This window comes from Sapajus apella, unplaced genomic scaffold (assembly GCF_009761245.1).
Source record: "Sapajus apella isolate SASKATOON/1434 unplaced genomic scaffold, GSC_monkey_1.0 scaffold138, whole genome shotgun sequence".
Taxonomy (NCBI): Eukaryota; Metazoa; Chordata; class Mammalia; order Primates; family Cebidae; genus Sapajus; species Sapajus apella.
Genome location: NW_022437078.1, coordinates 440,883 through 457,127, shown reverse-complemented (window position 1 = coordinate 457,127; position 16,245 = coordinate 440,883). Strand labels below are relative to the sequence as shown.

Here is a 16,245-nt window from a genome sequence, read left to right as displayed (position 1 = left end):
GCCCAGGGCATCCAGTACATTACATGGAAGTTGAGCTCCAGACTCAGGCTGTTGGACCCAGTCAGGCTCTTTCCAGGTGAGTGAATGTGATAGCAGGACTGGAACTTGGGCTTAATCTTCTGGGATCTAAACTCAGTGTACACTGGGAATGTAGGTGCTAGTATTTGGAGCTGGGAGGAAAGATCACTGTCATTAATCACTGTAATATGCTGCCAGGGGCCAAATGTGGAAGTGAAAGCATCTGAATTCTATATAGAAATTCAAAGGGAAGACAGATGGTCTCTTACTCATTCAGGTTGTTTATTAAGAGCAGAAGTTGGGCCATCCCATCTGTGTGATATTGCAACATGGAAAGTCACATACATACTAAGGAGACCCCATAGACTTGAGAGCCTTTCAACAGTACAGAGCCATAGATTACAAAGTTAAGATACAAATGATCCCCCAGATTTGGCAGGAAACAAGTACAATATGAGGCGGCCTGGAATGGAAGGGCACTTACTTTTCAATAAGGCAGTTACAAAACGGAAGGGGAAAAAAAACCCCAAAACCTCATACCCCAAAATATACTCTGATGAGCACAGCAGACAATAGAAATGTAAAAGAGGGATCCTGTACAACCCTCTGTCATTGGCAAATGTGTTCATTAAGTGAAAGCAACTGAAGGGTTTGTGTTTGAGATGCAAGCTAGATAAAACAACTGACTGTAGACATTTCTACCTCAAGAAAAGTTCCCATCTTGCCCCAGGCTGGATTCTACCTCAAATCACCAAACCCACTTTACCATTCCTAACCATAAACTTGGAAACAGTCTATAATACAATGAAAGGAATAAAAAGGCACCCTTAAAGCACCATGCTTCCCAAGGCATGCTCTTGAGCTCATCTGACCTTCAGTTTAATGGCCCAGCTCAGTAATGGGGACCAGGAGCCAGGGCCAGCTGCATTATACAATCTCAGAGGATCACCTGGAAGGCAGGTCTGACCAAGAGATCACAGATCAAGCCCATTTCATAAGAATTTAAATGCCAGGACAATACTACGTCTCCCACTAGAGCTTTTGAACCCTGGTTTTAAATTACAGGCTAGATCTATTTTCCCTAACCACTCATTTTGCTAAACTTAACTGGCCTGATCATTCCACTTAATCTTGAGTTCTGCAGGTTGGTCCCTGAGAGCCAGGTTGGCCTTGGGAATTTCTGCTCAATTATAAGTTCTCAAGAATCTGAGGGCAGCTGATTTAGACTGAATTAGAGTCATCCTGTAAGACAGAAAGAAAAATGCTAGACAGGTCAAGAGGGCCCGAGTTTGGTGCTGGTAATGCCGTATGACCTCAGGCACATCTTTTTGAGTTTTAGTATCCCCATCTCTAGAAATGGATGACTGGGCAACAGCAAGCTTAAAGGTCTTTCCACCTTGAAAATATAGCACTTTTCTGACACCGAGACTTTGTTTTCTCAGTAAAAACAGTGTGTGAAGTCCGTACAGAAATCTAAGGTACAAGCCCTGGGCAACCATGAGACCTTTAAACTTCATGGAAAGCAATAAAGTTATAAATCTTCCAGCTGAACTTTTTCCTGATGTTGTAAGCATCCATTTTTGTGGGGCAAGTACAGAACTGAGTCCTCACCTGTCTTGAGTTTTAGCAGGCTGCTAACATCTCATCCCCCTCTCATCCCCCCACTGCTTTGGCAAGAACAAGCGAGCATAAGCCAGCCAGTAAGGTTTTCTCAGCATTCTCCAATAAGGAACTGAGTGGACTAATACTCAGGGGTAAGGACAGGACACCAAAGTGTCCATGTCCTAGCACTGCTTATTTCCAAAAGGCAAACGCTATGCCCTGGGACAGTGCCAGCAATTAGGTGCTTTGCCAAAAATAACTTGTCCCACATGGTCCCCATGGGGCAGAGACTAAGATGGAAATTACAGAGAACATAGAAAAGCCAGAGGTTCACAAAGAACAGGCTTCTCTAGGAGGTAGTGGGTTCTCTGTCTTCGGAGGTGTTTAAGTCCAGACTGCTCAACCCCTTGGTGGGGCGGTTGTGGGCAGAATGTCAGCACCTATGTGGAGCCTAGATTGGGTGATTTAATGGCTCTTTCTCAACTTTTGAGATTTTGTCATTGTAACGACTGACAGCGCCTTTGGATGACTTCCATGAAGCACTGCTCTGGAATCTACACCAGGTATAGCCTCCCTCAATAGGCAAATCCTCGAGAGTAAGTTCCTTCTCCCACCCTTTCCCTTCTACCAGGCAACTGCCCTGCAGGATATTAACAAAAAAACTCCCACAAAATAGAGCCAAAACACCAAAATTAGATGCAACACTGCAGCTGCAAACAACTGTTACTATCTGTTCTCTGAAAGGCTAGCAGTGACTATTTAGCTATGACAGGGACATCTAACGACTGGCAGCTGTAACACACACGTAGTAATATTTCTCTTCATTTTACAACACTGGTCTTGAATCCTTTGGTTTTCAATCTTTTATGAGATTCAGCTATGATCTTTTTTACATGCTGTTGCCAGCCTAAGAGTTTGTTCCTCGAAGTAAGAAGTTTGTCCATTGGTTTTTAAAAATCTTAAAACAACATGAATGCTAGGCTATTGATGTTTCCATGTGAGAACCTTCAGGGTATATCAAAGACCCACGCCAGGCTGGAACTGAGGCAGGAACCATACTCTTTAAGAAGACAATGCCAGTTCTGGATTTCAAATTCCAGTTTTGCCCAGGAGCACCAAGAGGAAAGAAGGCAGCGTTGCTACGTCACAGGTGGAGAGAAGCTCGTGTCCTTGATGGGTGGTGTAAAAATGCAGCAGCCAAGATGAACACTGCTTTCCCCACACCCCACCGCTCCCTGAAGCCAGGCCTCGTTGCTCTGGGGGGCCTGGACACTTCTCACAGGCAGGAGTCCCTTGCCCAAAGATAAAGCCACCAGAAACTGCAGAAGAGGCTAAGGCAGGTGGTTTAGTGGTTTGATGAAAGAACAGATTTCTGCACATAAGAAAAACAGGTTCAAATAGCTTTGTCTTTTCTCTTACCTGGAGTGTTTTAAAAGGTTGAAAGGATGACCGCAACCTCCACTTTCCACAAGCACCTCTCCTTAGAGGAAAGACAACAACACAGCATCTGGTTGAAGGTGAAATATTTCCCCAGGTTTAGATTTGGAACAAAGATTCTTTCAGACACGCTTGAACAGATGGATCCTACCACCACATATTCTTATGCAGAAGCTATTGTCTCTCTCAACTGGGAAAACAGATTTGCTGCTAAAGAAATAGGGATGTGACCTACATGCCCACAATTCTGGTTTACATATCAGAAAAATACACTTTTTTACTCATTAAGATATGGACACTTCCATGGAGCAAGTTAATGATGCCTTAACCTGCAGGCCCCATGTGCCCCTCAACTCTAGCCCCTGGAGCCTTCTTGATGCCTGGATCAACATCCTTCAGTTCTAAGCACACAGTGAATGTGAATGACTGAAAACACTCACAGAGCACTGGAATATGCCATCCACAGCCAGGAGGCACACCAAAATAGGATCCCCTCCAGTCCAGAGCATATTCTATATACACTCATTTATACATATTTAATTAAAAAGGCTGCAATCTGCTTGACATGCATTTTGAACACAAGCAAAAGCTTTGCTGCAATGGAATATACTGCATTTTAGTGGGAGTGGTGACCCTGTCCCTATTCCACAGAAAGCATGGTACTCTGCTACACAGAAATGAGACCTTTGGACACTCTGCCACCCTGCTCAGCAAGGGGTTTAGTTCTGACTTCTCTGAGATGGTGCTCAGATTAAGCCATCTGTGAAACTCTCTGCCAAGCCAGTCTATTCATTGTTCTTTTTATTATTTAAGGCTTAAGAAGTAACTCAGAATTGAAACTGAAGAGGAAAATGACACCTTTGACCATATGTCAAGATGGTCATAAATTAGAATCTAAATCCTTTTCTTCTCTTTCTCCCACCCTCCTACCTCATACCATCTGTCCTCCATTACACTGATTAGAGAATTTTGCAAAAGCATGTTTTTGGATATAAAGCTTTGTTTTCACAGGATACTTTGGCTCTGATATAATTAGGTTGAGCAGCTCAACTTTTTGAACAACAAATTATTTCCAAAAAATTATTTTAGCAGTCTTTCTCCCTAAGAGGGAAGGAGGCAAATTGTTCACAAGTGAAATGAGCATCAGATGGAATTGACCTTTATTGCCCAAACTCTTGATTTGCTGATGACCAGAACCCAGGGAGTCAAGGCCAGCCAGACTTTCAATCCTAAGCTGGACTTTTGGGCAGGAATCACACGGCCCCTGGCAGCTTGCATGGTGGTTGTGAACTTAGGATGAATACTTCTGAAAACACTTGCCACAAACCACTAAATATGTCAGTGTGTCAATGCATTTATTGTCCAGGAGCTTGGCTGAAGTCACAATATCTAACCGTACCCCAAAGAGTGAAGCACAGCGGGGTACATAAGGGACCATATCTTCTGTGAGGGTCTCTATATCACTGTTTCTGGAACCTCAACGAATACAGTTTTGCACATGCAACTGTCCTGAAATCCTTATCTGATCAGAAACTTCCTTGTTGGTGCATCAGGATTTCCTCCACATTCTAGCAGTTAAGTGGTGAGCAACAGAAATGGCAGAGGTCTCAGTAATGAGAGGTGTGAAGCAGATGTTACAAGGCTGGCACTATTAGTGACAGCTCAATTAGCCAATACATACTGATTGAGTGCCTGTGTACAAGGCAAGGGTGAGAGGGGGACCAGTGTCAAACTGATCTGCTGATAAATGACAAAGCTTGCAACGAAGCTGGCGGGATATCTACATCGCCAGCGGGCAGCATGCAAGTCCAGACTTCTGTCTGCTCATGCACTTCCACTGTCAATTGCACTTTGCTGCTATTCCAAGCTACGGCTCACACGTGGCAGCCTGGTGGATAAGGTGATTACCAAAGTATTTCTTATCCCACATTTCCACTAGAATTGACTTAATGCTTTGCTGAATGCTGAAATACATAGTTTTTAATTCTTTTAATGATCCTGTTTTTTTAGTCATTTTAAAAGAAAGTCTTTCTATATACATGCTAAATTATGAGAATATAATCCTCCTGACCAAAAAGATTTACAGTATTCATCATTCAAACTTTTTTATTTACAATAATATTTAACAGTCTTTCTGGGCTTAAATGTAGCAGATTATCACCTGTGCATCAAGCATTACACTTCATTCCTTTAAGATGTGCTTCATCCTCACTCAAGCTGCTTGCCTCCCTCTGATTTCTGGTCCAGTCTACTCTTGTTACTCTTCACCATGTAGATGAAGTAGGCAAGGGTCTCTTTTTCATTCACAGGTATGTTCCTGAAGTGTCGACTCACAGTCTATGCGTGGGGAGGGGGGAAAAACCAAAGTTCCTTAAACCATGCATAAATCACACTGCAAATTCTACATTCGATAAAGAAGCAAACAGGGAGTTGCTTGCATGCTGTGGTGGGAATTACAACTGCTGCAGAACTTCCTGCCGTGTGCAGAACTCAGAATGCCCTTTGCCTTTCCTCCCCAGGGATGTAGGTGGTTTAATTTCCAGGATCCAAAAGTGGCTTTTTAACCCACAACTCTTCCAAGGTGCACTTCTATTTCAGTGGCAGCCAACCACCTGTCATGGCATGATTTCATGATCATACTCATGGAGGAGAGATGGGGACTGCTCTGGTTGGCTGGCTGCTACCAAATCCCTAAGGCCTTGAAAGTGGGCAGAAATGTGTCTCTTAAAAATTGTCAGGCAGGCATGGTGGCTCACACCTACAATCTCAATGCTTTGGAAGTTAAGGCGGGAGGATTAGTTGAGGCCGGGAGTTTGAGAGCACCCTGGGCAACTTAGTGGAGAACTCATCTCTACCAAAAAAAAAAAAAAAAAAAAAAAATTAGCCAGGTGTTGTAGCATGCACCTGTGGTCCCAGCTACTTAGGAGGCTAAGGTAACAGGATCATTTGAGCCCAGGGGGTTGAGGCTTCAGTGAGCTGTGATTGCATTACTGCACTCCAGCTTAGGTGACAGAGACCCTCTCTCAAAAACATAAAAATTGTGTTAGGTCAGGTGTGGTGGCTCCCACCTGTAATCCCAGCACTTTGGGAGGCCGAGGCTGGCAGATCACCCGAGGTCAGGAGTCTAAGACCAGCCTGGCCAACATGATGAAACCTGTCTCTACTAAAAATACAAAAATTAGCTGGGTGTGGTGGCAGGCACCTGTAATCCCCGCCACTTGAGAGGCTGAAGCAGGAGAATCACTTGAACCTGGGAGGTGGAGTTGCGGTGAGTTGAGATCATGCTACTGCACTCCAGCCTGGGAGACAGAGCAAGACTCTTGTCTTAAAAAAAAATTGTGTTAAATGAACAGCCAACTGAGCAAACTGAACAGAGGTATCTGAACCCCAAAATTCCTCTAAATAGTACATAATTGCCTCTTGAAAGACACACTGGATTTGAAGGAAAATGCATCATTTACTACATACTCCTAATACTGCATTCTGTAAGTAATGAGAATGCAGGTCTCCTCTTGCCCCATCTCATTCTTTCCCTTCCACCAGGGAGAACACTGGCAAATGGCTGATATTATCTTGAAGCAGGAGAGGTTTGTGACCTCCTCTGTGTCATCTGGACACTGTTGAAGAAGTTTAAGTGACAGCTGAGCAGGAAACCTCTACAGGAAAAACCAAAAATGAAACAGGCTGGGAGCCTTTCAGGAAATCTCAACGAATCAAGGTAATTGAAACAGATAAAAGATGACAGAGTACTAGACATAAAGAATGGTTATCTCTGGATAATAGAATTATATTTTTCTTTTCTCCATTTTCCAACTTTTCAACAATAGGCAGAAAAATACATCAAGAAAAGAGTGATTAAGAAAGAAAAGAGGGATGAGAGAATACCCATACAAATGCCAAGGATGGAATTATCAAGCCAGGCTGTTCAAGTATTTAAGAAGTGGCCAATGGTGCATTTCCCCTGACTCCAAACTGTGTTAAGAACTCAGGGCAGGAGAAGACTTTCTTGGGTGCCATTCATTGAAATACTTTCATTACCAACACCAAGGGGAAATCAAGGAAAAAAAGAAAAATAGCTCTTGCAGAACATCAGGAAGGTTTTGGAATGATTAATCTGACACATCTGATGTGCAAAAATGATCATCTCTATAAAGAATCTTGCTAAGCCAGGCACAGTGGCTCACGCCTGTAATCCCAACACTTTGGGAGGCTGAGGTGGGAGGATCGCTTGAGCCCAAGAGAATCATTTGGGCAACACAGTGAGACCTCATCTCTACAAAAATAAACAAAATTAGCTGAGTATGGAGGTGTGCACCTGTGGTCTAAGCTAATCTAGAGGCTGAGGTGGGAAGGATCACTTGGAGTTGGGAGTTTGGGGCTGCAGTGACCCTAGACTGTGCGACTGCACAAAGTCTGTCTCAAAAAAAAAAAAAAAAAGTAAAGTATCTTGCAAAAGATTCAAACAAATGAACACTCAGGACTTAGAATCTGGAGTCATGAGATCTCAGGCTCAATAATTCTGCTATCAACTTGCTGTGTGATTTTTTTTTTTTTTTTTTTTTTGATCGGAAGCCTCGCTCTGTTGCTCAGGCTGGAGTGCAATGGGGCAATCTCTGCTCACTGCAACCTCTGCCTCCTGGGTTCAAGCGATTCTCCTGCCTCCAAGCGATTCTCCTGCCTCAGTCTCCTGAGTGGCTGGGACTACAGGTATGTACCACCACGCCAGGCTAATTTTTGTATTTTTTTTTAGTAGAGATGGGGTTTCACTATGTTGATCAGACTGGTCTCGAACTCCTGACCTTGTGATCCACCTGCCTTGGCCTCCCAAAGTACTGGGATTACAGGTGTGAGCCACCACGCCTGGTCTGCTCTGTGATTTTAAGCAAGCCCTTTCCTCTTTCTGTGCCATGGTTTCTTTTCTGGAACTGAGACCTTTGCAGGTCTAAAGCTGTGGAGTTCTAAATTGTGCCAAAGAGGAATACAGAGTTGCTTCCAGAATTCTGGAGATTACACTTAGCAGACACACACAGTAAGGGAGAATCAGGGTCACCATCAGAAGCAGCACAATGCTGGCTCTTTTTAGAGGGCAATTTTGTCTACCTACTTCTGCTAACTGGGCCTTATTGAAGCCCGGTCTGGTCTGCAACTTGTAGTGTCGTTTATAACGTCGTAGGGTATTCACCTGCAGCTGGAACAGATCGACCTACGGAGAAGAGGAGAAAAATGTTATCTATTACCTGACCAGTCAGGACTTACCAAAAGCCCACTATGTGCCTAGCACTACACTTGGTAGGGGTGAGGATGGGGAGGGCTACAAAAGAGGTCTTAGAAATGGTCTATTAAGGACTAGTAACTGGCTAGGAGGGCAAAAATAACAGTGGAGCTGGCTGGAGTGGGCTGATCTCACAAAACTGGTAGAGAAGGTGAAGCTAAGCTAAGGAGGGGCAGGGTCTGCTAAGGCACTGAGAAACAGGGTAGGGAATGAGGAAGAAAATCAGAGCACAGGCAGCTGGAAGAGGCATAGATGGGCCAGGGGGTCACAGGCAACTGAGATGGGTTTAAAAGGTGAGACTGGATGGTAGCATGTCTAAAAAAACAGAAGGAGCTATCACAGAGGGTGGAGGGTGATAGTGCAGGATGGCTCTGGTGGTGGTGGTTGGGAAGACTGATGAGGGGATACAAAGGGAGATGCTATGGCAACAATCAGAATGTGATGAAGAGATTGAGCTTTGGAGGGGCAGTGATGCTAGAAGGGACACCAAAGATGGGAGAGTAAAGGTAAAACCAGAGACATCCTGGAGAAAGACAGGCCAGAACGAGGCAGTGACTGGATAGGGGGACACAAATGAGGGCAGTGGGAAGAACTGTAATCCTCAGATAGCTCTTTCCTAGACCCAGCCTTCAGGTATTAGAATCCTTAACCTCCCTCCAGAGAAAGTTCAAAAGCTACTGTAGTGAATATGCAAACCAGTAGGTTAGGGTTGGGGTCTTTGCAGATGACTTGATAACAGAGGGGAAGGGACCCCCCCTTTTTTTTCTAACAAAGGAAGAGAGGAAAGCTGCATAGTCATGAAAAATTGAAGGCCCAGAAAGTTGGGCTGCCTTTACCTGCCTCTAAAAGAGCTGTTCTTGCTTCAGGCAGGTGGAGAGCACTTAAAAACAAAATGAATGATCAATATGAGGGGCCAAAGTCCTTCATTCTTTTCAAAACATTCCTCAAAACCTTTTTTTTTTTTTTTTTTTTTTTGAAAAGCATTTAGAAATCGAATACATCCATTTCTTTATAGAATAACAATGATGCTAAAGGCAACAGCAAAGATTTTGTAAACCAATGTTGGAAAAGGGGACACAGGGAGGGGCAGAGGGAAAGGGCCAGATTTTCAAAGGTTTCCTCCACATCTGCAGACAAAGGCCCGCCTACTCTTTCTATTCCTACACAGTCATTTTCACTCTGAGTGCTAACAGGCGGTTGCCTTATGAAATATTCATGTGTCAAATATTCAATGTACACTATAAACGGTTCTTCTTTTGCTGAGTCTTGAGTGAAAACAATTTAGTAGAAAGAAAATCCAATATTCTTTCCTGAATCCTCACTTAATGGACACCGGCACCTGAAGGGAATGCAGCCTTCCGGTTTGAGAAGCCTAGTTCTCATGGTCTAGCACAGTGGTTCTCAACACAGGACGATTTTGTCTTGCAAAGGATGTGAGGCAATGTCTGGAGATACTTTTTGATTATCATGACTCAGGGTGATGGGTAGAATCCCATGAGGGGATGCTGCTGAGACATGCTGTTAAATATCCTACAATGCAGAGGACAGTCCCACAACAAAAATTATTTGGCCCCAAATGTCAACAGTGCTAGGGTTGAGAAAACCAGGTCCAGTGTAACCGATTTTGAAATGGATCCTTGCGAACAGTCTGGACTAAGTGTCAAGAAATCAGTGAGAGAAAATCAGAGTCGGTATGAACTGACAGCTTACACCTTCATTTCACAGAGCAGAAAAAAGAAGGGAAGACACTTCTCCCAAACCATTACACACTCTCTAAAAGCATAAACAGGGTTTCAAAAAAAGGTGACACTGTGGTTGTATTTACGCATTGGTCAGGGGTGTCTTGCGGAAAGGCAGCGTGATCTACTGGAAAGGGCCCTAGACTAGGGCCTGCAAACTATATACATGACCTCGGCTCCCTATGCCTGTCTGTAAAATGATGGAGCAGTCTGACCAGTTGGTGTCCAAGCTTTTAGCTCTCAGATTCCCTATTACTATAATTCACTTTTCAGATAATAATCCACAGCCAAACACAGGGGACTAAAATTACTTCTTAACACAAAAAGTAGACCCAGGCCAGACGTGAGGATCAGATTAGAATCCATTCTTCCAGCTTCTGCAAACTGATTTCTTCAACCTTTACCTCAGGAATGTCAGTGTCATGCTCGGGAGAATCTCCACCATCGTCACTTGTCTTCCTCTTCCTTTTATTTCGGACACTCTGGATGAAATTTTTGTGAAAATCACAGATATACAGGTGTCTTACCTAATGGAAAGAAAATCAAAGTCAGAGTTGGCCAATTCCTTGGTAACAGCAACAGGTATCTGTTAAATTGTGGGCTTTCTTCCACTGGAAGGCATTGGAGAGATAGATGGAAGACAAGATGTAGGCGATAATTCCCAGAAGCTCACTACTGAGTTGCAAAAGAACACAAAGTGGATGCTAACATTACACTTGGCGGTGTATCATACGCCAAACCTCCACTGTATCATGGAAGACCGTAAATGATTCACCAAAGGAAGAGATCCCTGCAACAGAGATGCTCAGGGAGAAGGGCCCTGACTAAAAGAGAGGACTTTAGGCAGACAGGAAGCATTCCACATGGGTAGGAGAGCCAAGATTTAGAGTTTCCAATGAGGATGACAGAAAGAATGAGTGGGGAGGCCCAGGGTACACAGTGTCAGTTGGGTGACATGTAAAAGATTATGAAAAAGTGAGGCATCTAGGGGTGGGGGAGGGCATGAGAACAGCTTGGACTTTCCTTTAGATAAGAAAGAGTCCCTCAAGGAAGCAGGGAGTGATGTGACATTTTCAGAAGGCCTGTAGGAGTCATAAACTTACAGTAGGCTGGAATGCATTGTCCTGGGGAGGAGGAAAGCAGGAAAGAAGGAACAGGGGCAATGTATTTGGGACACTCTATTTTTATACTGATAATAGGTACTATTATAGGATAATAACTGAAAAACTTTGTTTCCATGTGTCATAATTCTTGCATTACCTCACATCTGATCCACAAAGAAATGTGGAAAAAGATGTGGAAATTCTTACAAGGTAGAGAACCACATAAAGAAGGTGGATACTACAGATTTTCTAATGCAAGCTGGAGGCACACTAGTAAGTGAAGGTGGTGACAGCAGCTAAAACATGAAGAATCCTCCAGGGCTGGCTGGAGGAACCATTGAAAAACCTTACAGAAACTGAATGCCCGGTAAATGAATTGGGGTTGTTGAAACTGAAACAGCTGTTGCACAAATGTTCTGCAGAGACTTCTGAATTTGAGTTTATTTCTTAAATCCTTAAAGATAAAAGTAAGCTGGCAGGAAATCGGCATCAATTAATTCAGACCCTTTCATGGAGAAAATAATGAAAATTGTTTATTTATTTATTCAGATGAATGATCACTTTCAATGTGGCTGGATTAGTGAGTCATGAATACTTTTAAGTTTATACTATGATGGTGTCTTGTAGACAACAGGTACTCGACAAATGCTGATGCACCAATATAGGTAGTCCCCTATATCTAAAAGTGACTTAGGCTAATGAAAACCACCATTTACATGATTACAAATTGGGATCGCTTTGCCAGATTCAACTCTGTCAAAGGATTTTCAAACACAGCACATGCCACAGTCCCAAAGAATCCCACCTAGCTGATGTATATACTACTGGACATGCTTTTCTCCAGGAAGAAAGCACAACAAAGCACATTCTGCATCCCTGAGAGGAAGCTGTCCATTCAGATCAACTGCTCAAGTTCATAGTAACAAAATTTATAACAGAACAGGGAGAACAGGTGGCTTCCGAAAGCTTTGGCTGGGAGATTTCAGAGCACGACAATAGAATGGAATCTCAGCTGTAAAAGAACTTAGCAATCACTAGTGCAATCCCATTGACCCCAATCCCATTTTCTAGATGGGTAAAATGAAGTCATCCAGAGTGACGAAATAACCTGGGGAAGGTCACCCAGGCCTTCTGCCCCCCAGTACATGTCTTTTCCTACCCCAGCATTTTCCTTTATACTATTCTCAACTTCTATTTTTCTCCAGAAAAAAAAAAAGCAGAAATATGTTAACTAGAGGTATATTAATATTTTAATAGATCACAGAACACTGCCAAAGTCTACATAACATGAGTTAAACAGCCCGAGTTGAATTTTTGGTGCTGTTATTTAAAAAGGTTCTCTGCTAGACTCTCTTACAAGATAAATAATCATTTTCTCCTTAACCATTTTCAAGTACATACTGGTTTTCAAAAATTTCAGAGCTCAGGGGCCTTTGGGAGTGAGGTGGGGGCAGGAGAGTGGTAGCAAAGGCTCTAGAGGGTTTTTTTTTTCCTTCACTTTCTGCAACAGCTAAAAATTCTTGTAACACAGCAGTTACCTGGAATTGAATTCCTGCCCAAACCTGTGAGAAACAGAATCCCTTTCAGAAATAATGACTTCACATCACCTTAAAACAAATTGTGAGTGATTCCACCTGGCAACCTGACTCCTTCTGAAGGATTACTTTTGGGAACACTAGTGCTAGGCTCGGGCTGCCTTTCTTCTAGATAGTGTGTGTGAAATGATCAGCATAGCTCAACACAGGTTTTCTAGTAGAGTCAATGGGTAAATAAAAGGAGCCCCAGTTGCAGTAGCAAAATCATTCAGATGGGAAGGGATCTAGTGGTCTAAAAGGGATGGAAGATTCTATTTCCTGGAAAATATTAGTGTAAGCTGCTCAAGTAAAGCAGCTTCTAACAATCTACACAGAAGGTAGGCAGTGTTACGAAGAGGACGAATTCATTGCCGTATTTCACCTCAACATGTGACCTAATGAGGGACCACCTTGATGTCTAGCTCCTTGTTTGTTCTTAGGTAATCACCATTCATGCATTCATTGATAGAGAGCTGTAGTAAGAAAGTCATTAACTTTCTCCCAACCAGTTAAAAATAGCACCTGTCCATGCAAGAGCTACAAATGTACTATAACAATTAACTTAAAATGGGGTAGGAGGGAAGAGTCTGAAGAAAGGACAGGGGGGCTAGGACAGTGGCTCACGTCTGTAATCCCAGCACTTTGGGAGGCCTATGAGGGTGGATCATTTGAGGTCAGGAGTTCAAGATTAGCCTGTCCAGCATGGCAAAACCCCATCTCCACTAAAAATAAAAAAATTAGCCAGGCATGGTGGCAAACGCCTGTAATCCCAGCTATTCAGGAGGCTGGGACAGGAGAATTGCTTTAACTTGTGAGGTGGAGGTTGCAGTGAGCTGAGATCTTGCCACTGCACTCTAGTGTGGGCAACAGAGTGAGACTTTGTCTTTAAAAAAAAAAAAAAAAAAAAAAAGGGACAGGGGAGATTTTGTATTTAGTGGAGACTTAAGAGTTATGTATAGGGCTTGGAAATAAATCAGATAATATGTTTAAGAAACTAACCAGCCTCTTAGGTGCTGTGTGTATTGGACACCCCCACTTCCTATCTCGGGGCCTGTTTCAACCCTAAAATCAGAGAGGAAACGTGCACTCCTTTTCAGTTTAACAAGCAGTCTCTGATTTCCTCCAAGTGTGGAAAAATTTTGATTCTAAAAGAGAATGGATGTTAACCACCTAAGCTCTTAGTCTGCCTGAATATTAAATACCCCCTTAACTCATTTCCAGTTCCTAATCATGAATCAATCACTTAAGGCTTGCAGCAACAGATGTCAAACTAAAAAGTTCTTAATTGGTTGACAATAGGCACAGCTTCAGAATTGTTAACTAGAAGTGGAGAAATCACACAGGAGAAGTTTCCTATAATAAGGCACAAAGAGCAGGGCAATTCTATTTAAATTTAAATCTCCACCCCCTTACTTCAGAAGAAACTACCACTAAGAAAATTGATGTCTTTTCTTTCCCCTCCAGTCAAATCGACTGCAAGAGCCATTTCCCAAGACCTGGCCTTGGCCTTATTTCTGCCACATCCTAGAAAAACCCATTCCCACAGCTGCCTGCGAAGCAGCTAGCTCGGTGACACTCTGCAGATGCCGAGGCTGCGGGAGCCAGGGAAGTAACTGCCACCTTTCTCTGTCTGAAAGAATAACAGGGTTCCTAGAAGGAGAGAGAAGTTGGAAAAGAGCCGGGTATCTTCACCCCCTCTCGGATTCTTGCTCCTTCAAGGGCCAACAAATTAACCCACCTCTCCCAGCTATAAAATCTAAACCAATAAAACAAGTTGGAAACTGCTGTCCAATCTTCCCAGGCAGCAGGAGTCCTGAAGCCCCCGCCCCCATCCTCCCGATCTGGGCAGAATCACAGTCAGAGCATGTCAGCGCCGGAGCGGCCTTTGAAATGCCGAGTCCAACTCCTCAGTTCTGCAGACCCGGGGCGGCGAGGCCCAAGGCGGGGAGTGCCCAGGGAGTCCAGACCGCAGCCCGGGGCAGCGGCCGGAGAGGGTGGGGGGTGCCGGGGCCCAGACCCGGGCAGGGGCAGACTCACGCTCTTGTCGATGTCCAGCTTGAGTTTCTTCTGCGAGATGCTCTTCTGGACCCTCTTGCTGAAGGAGGCGTTGCCCGCGGGCCGGACGCAGCGCTCGCCGTCCTCGATGAGGCAGCAGCTCTGGCCGTAGCCCGGGGCGGCGGCGGGGGCGGCGGGGGGCCCTTCGCGGCTGTCCTCCTCGGTGCTGAAGCCGTTCATCTCCCCGCCCCGGGCCGGTTCCTCTGGGGGAGGGTCCCCGGTAGGCCACTCCGCAGCTGCGCTCGCCGCGGGGCAGGTCACTGAGACCCCCGTACCCGAGGGTCCCAGAGTCCGTCTCCAGCCCGGGCGCTGCCCTGCCCCGCGACAGAGAGGCCCGGCTCCCTCGGCCCCCGGCCCTCCGCCTCCGGAAGCCCCCTTCCTCCCCGCTCGAGGCCCCGGGGTCGGCTCCCGCGGCTCGCAGGGCCCCGCCGGGGGTCACCCGGAGGCGCCTTCTGCCGGGGGCCCAGAACCGTAACCCTGCAGCGGGGGCGTCCAGGAGAGCTTCCCAGGAAGCAGCCGCTCCCCAAGGACTCCAGGCCCACGTTGCCAGGGGGTTTCGAAGGCCCCCGCCGGCTCCCGCCTTCTTTCGGCTGCGGGGCAAACTCGTTGCCGGGCAGCTCCCCCGGGGTGGCGCGGCCTCCTCGCGCGGGGCCCGGCCTCGAACCCGCGGCGCCCGGGCCCCGCGGCTCGTCTGGCCCACTCCACCCCTGCAGCCACTGGGCTGCTCCCCGAGTCCCGCGGCAGCCCCTGGGCCGCCTGGCCGCCGCCAGCCTAACGCGCCGCACCACAACAGTTCGCTCCCCCCGCCCTCCGCGGGACAGCGGAAGTCCCGCCTTCACACGGCCATTGGCCGCATTTGCTCTCTGGGCGGGGCCGCTGCTGCCGCTGGCGAGTCCCATTGGGTGTCACCGCCGCCAGTCTCCGGCGCCAGGCTACTTCCTGGACTCTGCTGGGATGGGTTCAAAGTAGAGAAAGTGGAAGAGGAAAGAGTTACCCCGGCGAGGACTGGGAACCGGGCCGCAGACTCACCGGTCCTGGGGAGGGATGGTGAGCAGAGGCCTGGCTGGACCGAGGGCCAGACTCCAGGAACAGAGGAACACATTCGGGGACGGACAGAAGTAGAGACGCGGGCGGGGACGCTGAGGGACACACTTGGAGGAGCGGCATATGAGGGTACCTAAAGGATATAGAGGTGCTCACGAGAGGGGCTGACGAATAAAACGAAGGGGCCAGGACCAGAGAACTCGCGGACACGTGGGAGGGAGGGTGGTGAAATAGGACGGAAAGCCAGTCATGGCGGGAAAGAGGGACAACCCCATGCAGATAACGTGGAAAGGCATGCGGAGGAGGTGATGGGGGATCTTGCAAGGTAGTCGCAATATTGGCGGTAGCCGAGAACTTCCAGACTGTGGAGACTGGGACTAGCTTGGACGGCACGGAAAGAA

General features: G+C 45.9%; 1 protein-coding gene across 1 annotated transcript; it reads right to left on the bottom strand.

Moving 5' to 3' along the window:
- Positions 1-278: 278 nt before the first annotated feature.
- On the bottom strand, positions 279-15,628 carry SAP30L (SAP30 like). Its single transcript, XM_032263808.1, has 4 exons — positions 14,783-15,628; positions 10,473-10,595; positions 8,162-8,260; positions 279-5,394 (listed from the first exon to the last, which is right to left on the bottom strand). Exons 1-4 carry the CDS (start codon positions 14,978-14,980, stop codon positions 5,266-5,268), a joined length of 549 nt encoding a protein of 182 aa, XP_032119699.1. The 5' UTR covers positions 14,981-15,628; the 3' UTR covers positions 279-5,265.
- Positions 15,629-16,245: the final 617 nt, after the last annotated feature.

Coding starts and splice junctions, on each gene's coding strand:
- SAP30L (XM_032263808.1), bottom strand. CDS start 14,980: ATGAACGGCTTCAGCACCGAGGAGGACAGCCGCGAAGGGCCCCCCGCC. Junction 10,596..14,782: donor AGCTGGACATCGACAAGAGC/GTGAGTCTGCCC, acceptor TCTTTCCATTAG/GTAAGACACCTGTATATCTG. Junction 8,261..10,472: donor ATGACACTGACATTCCTGAG/GTAAAGGTTGAA, acceptor TCTTCTCCGTAG/GTCGATCTGTTCCAGCTGCA.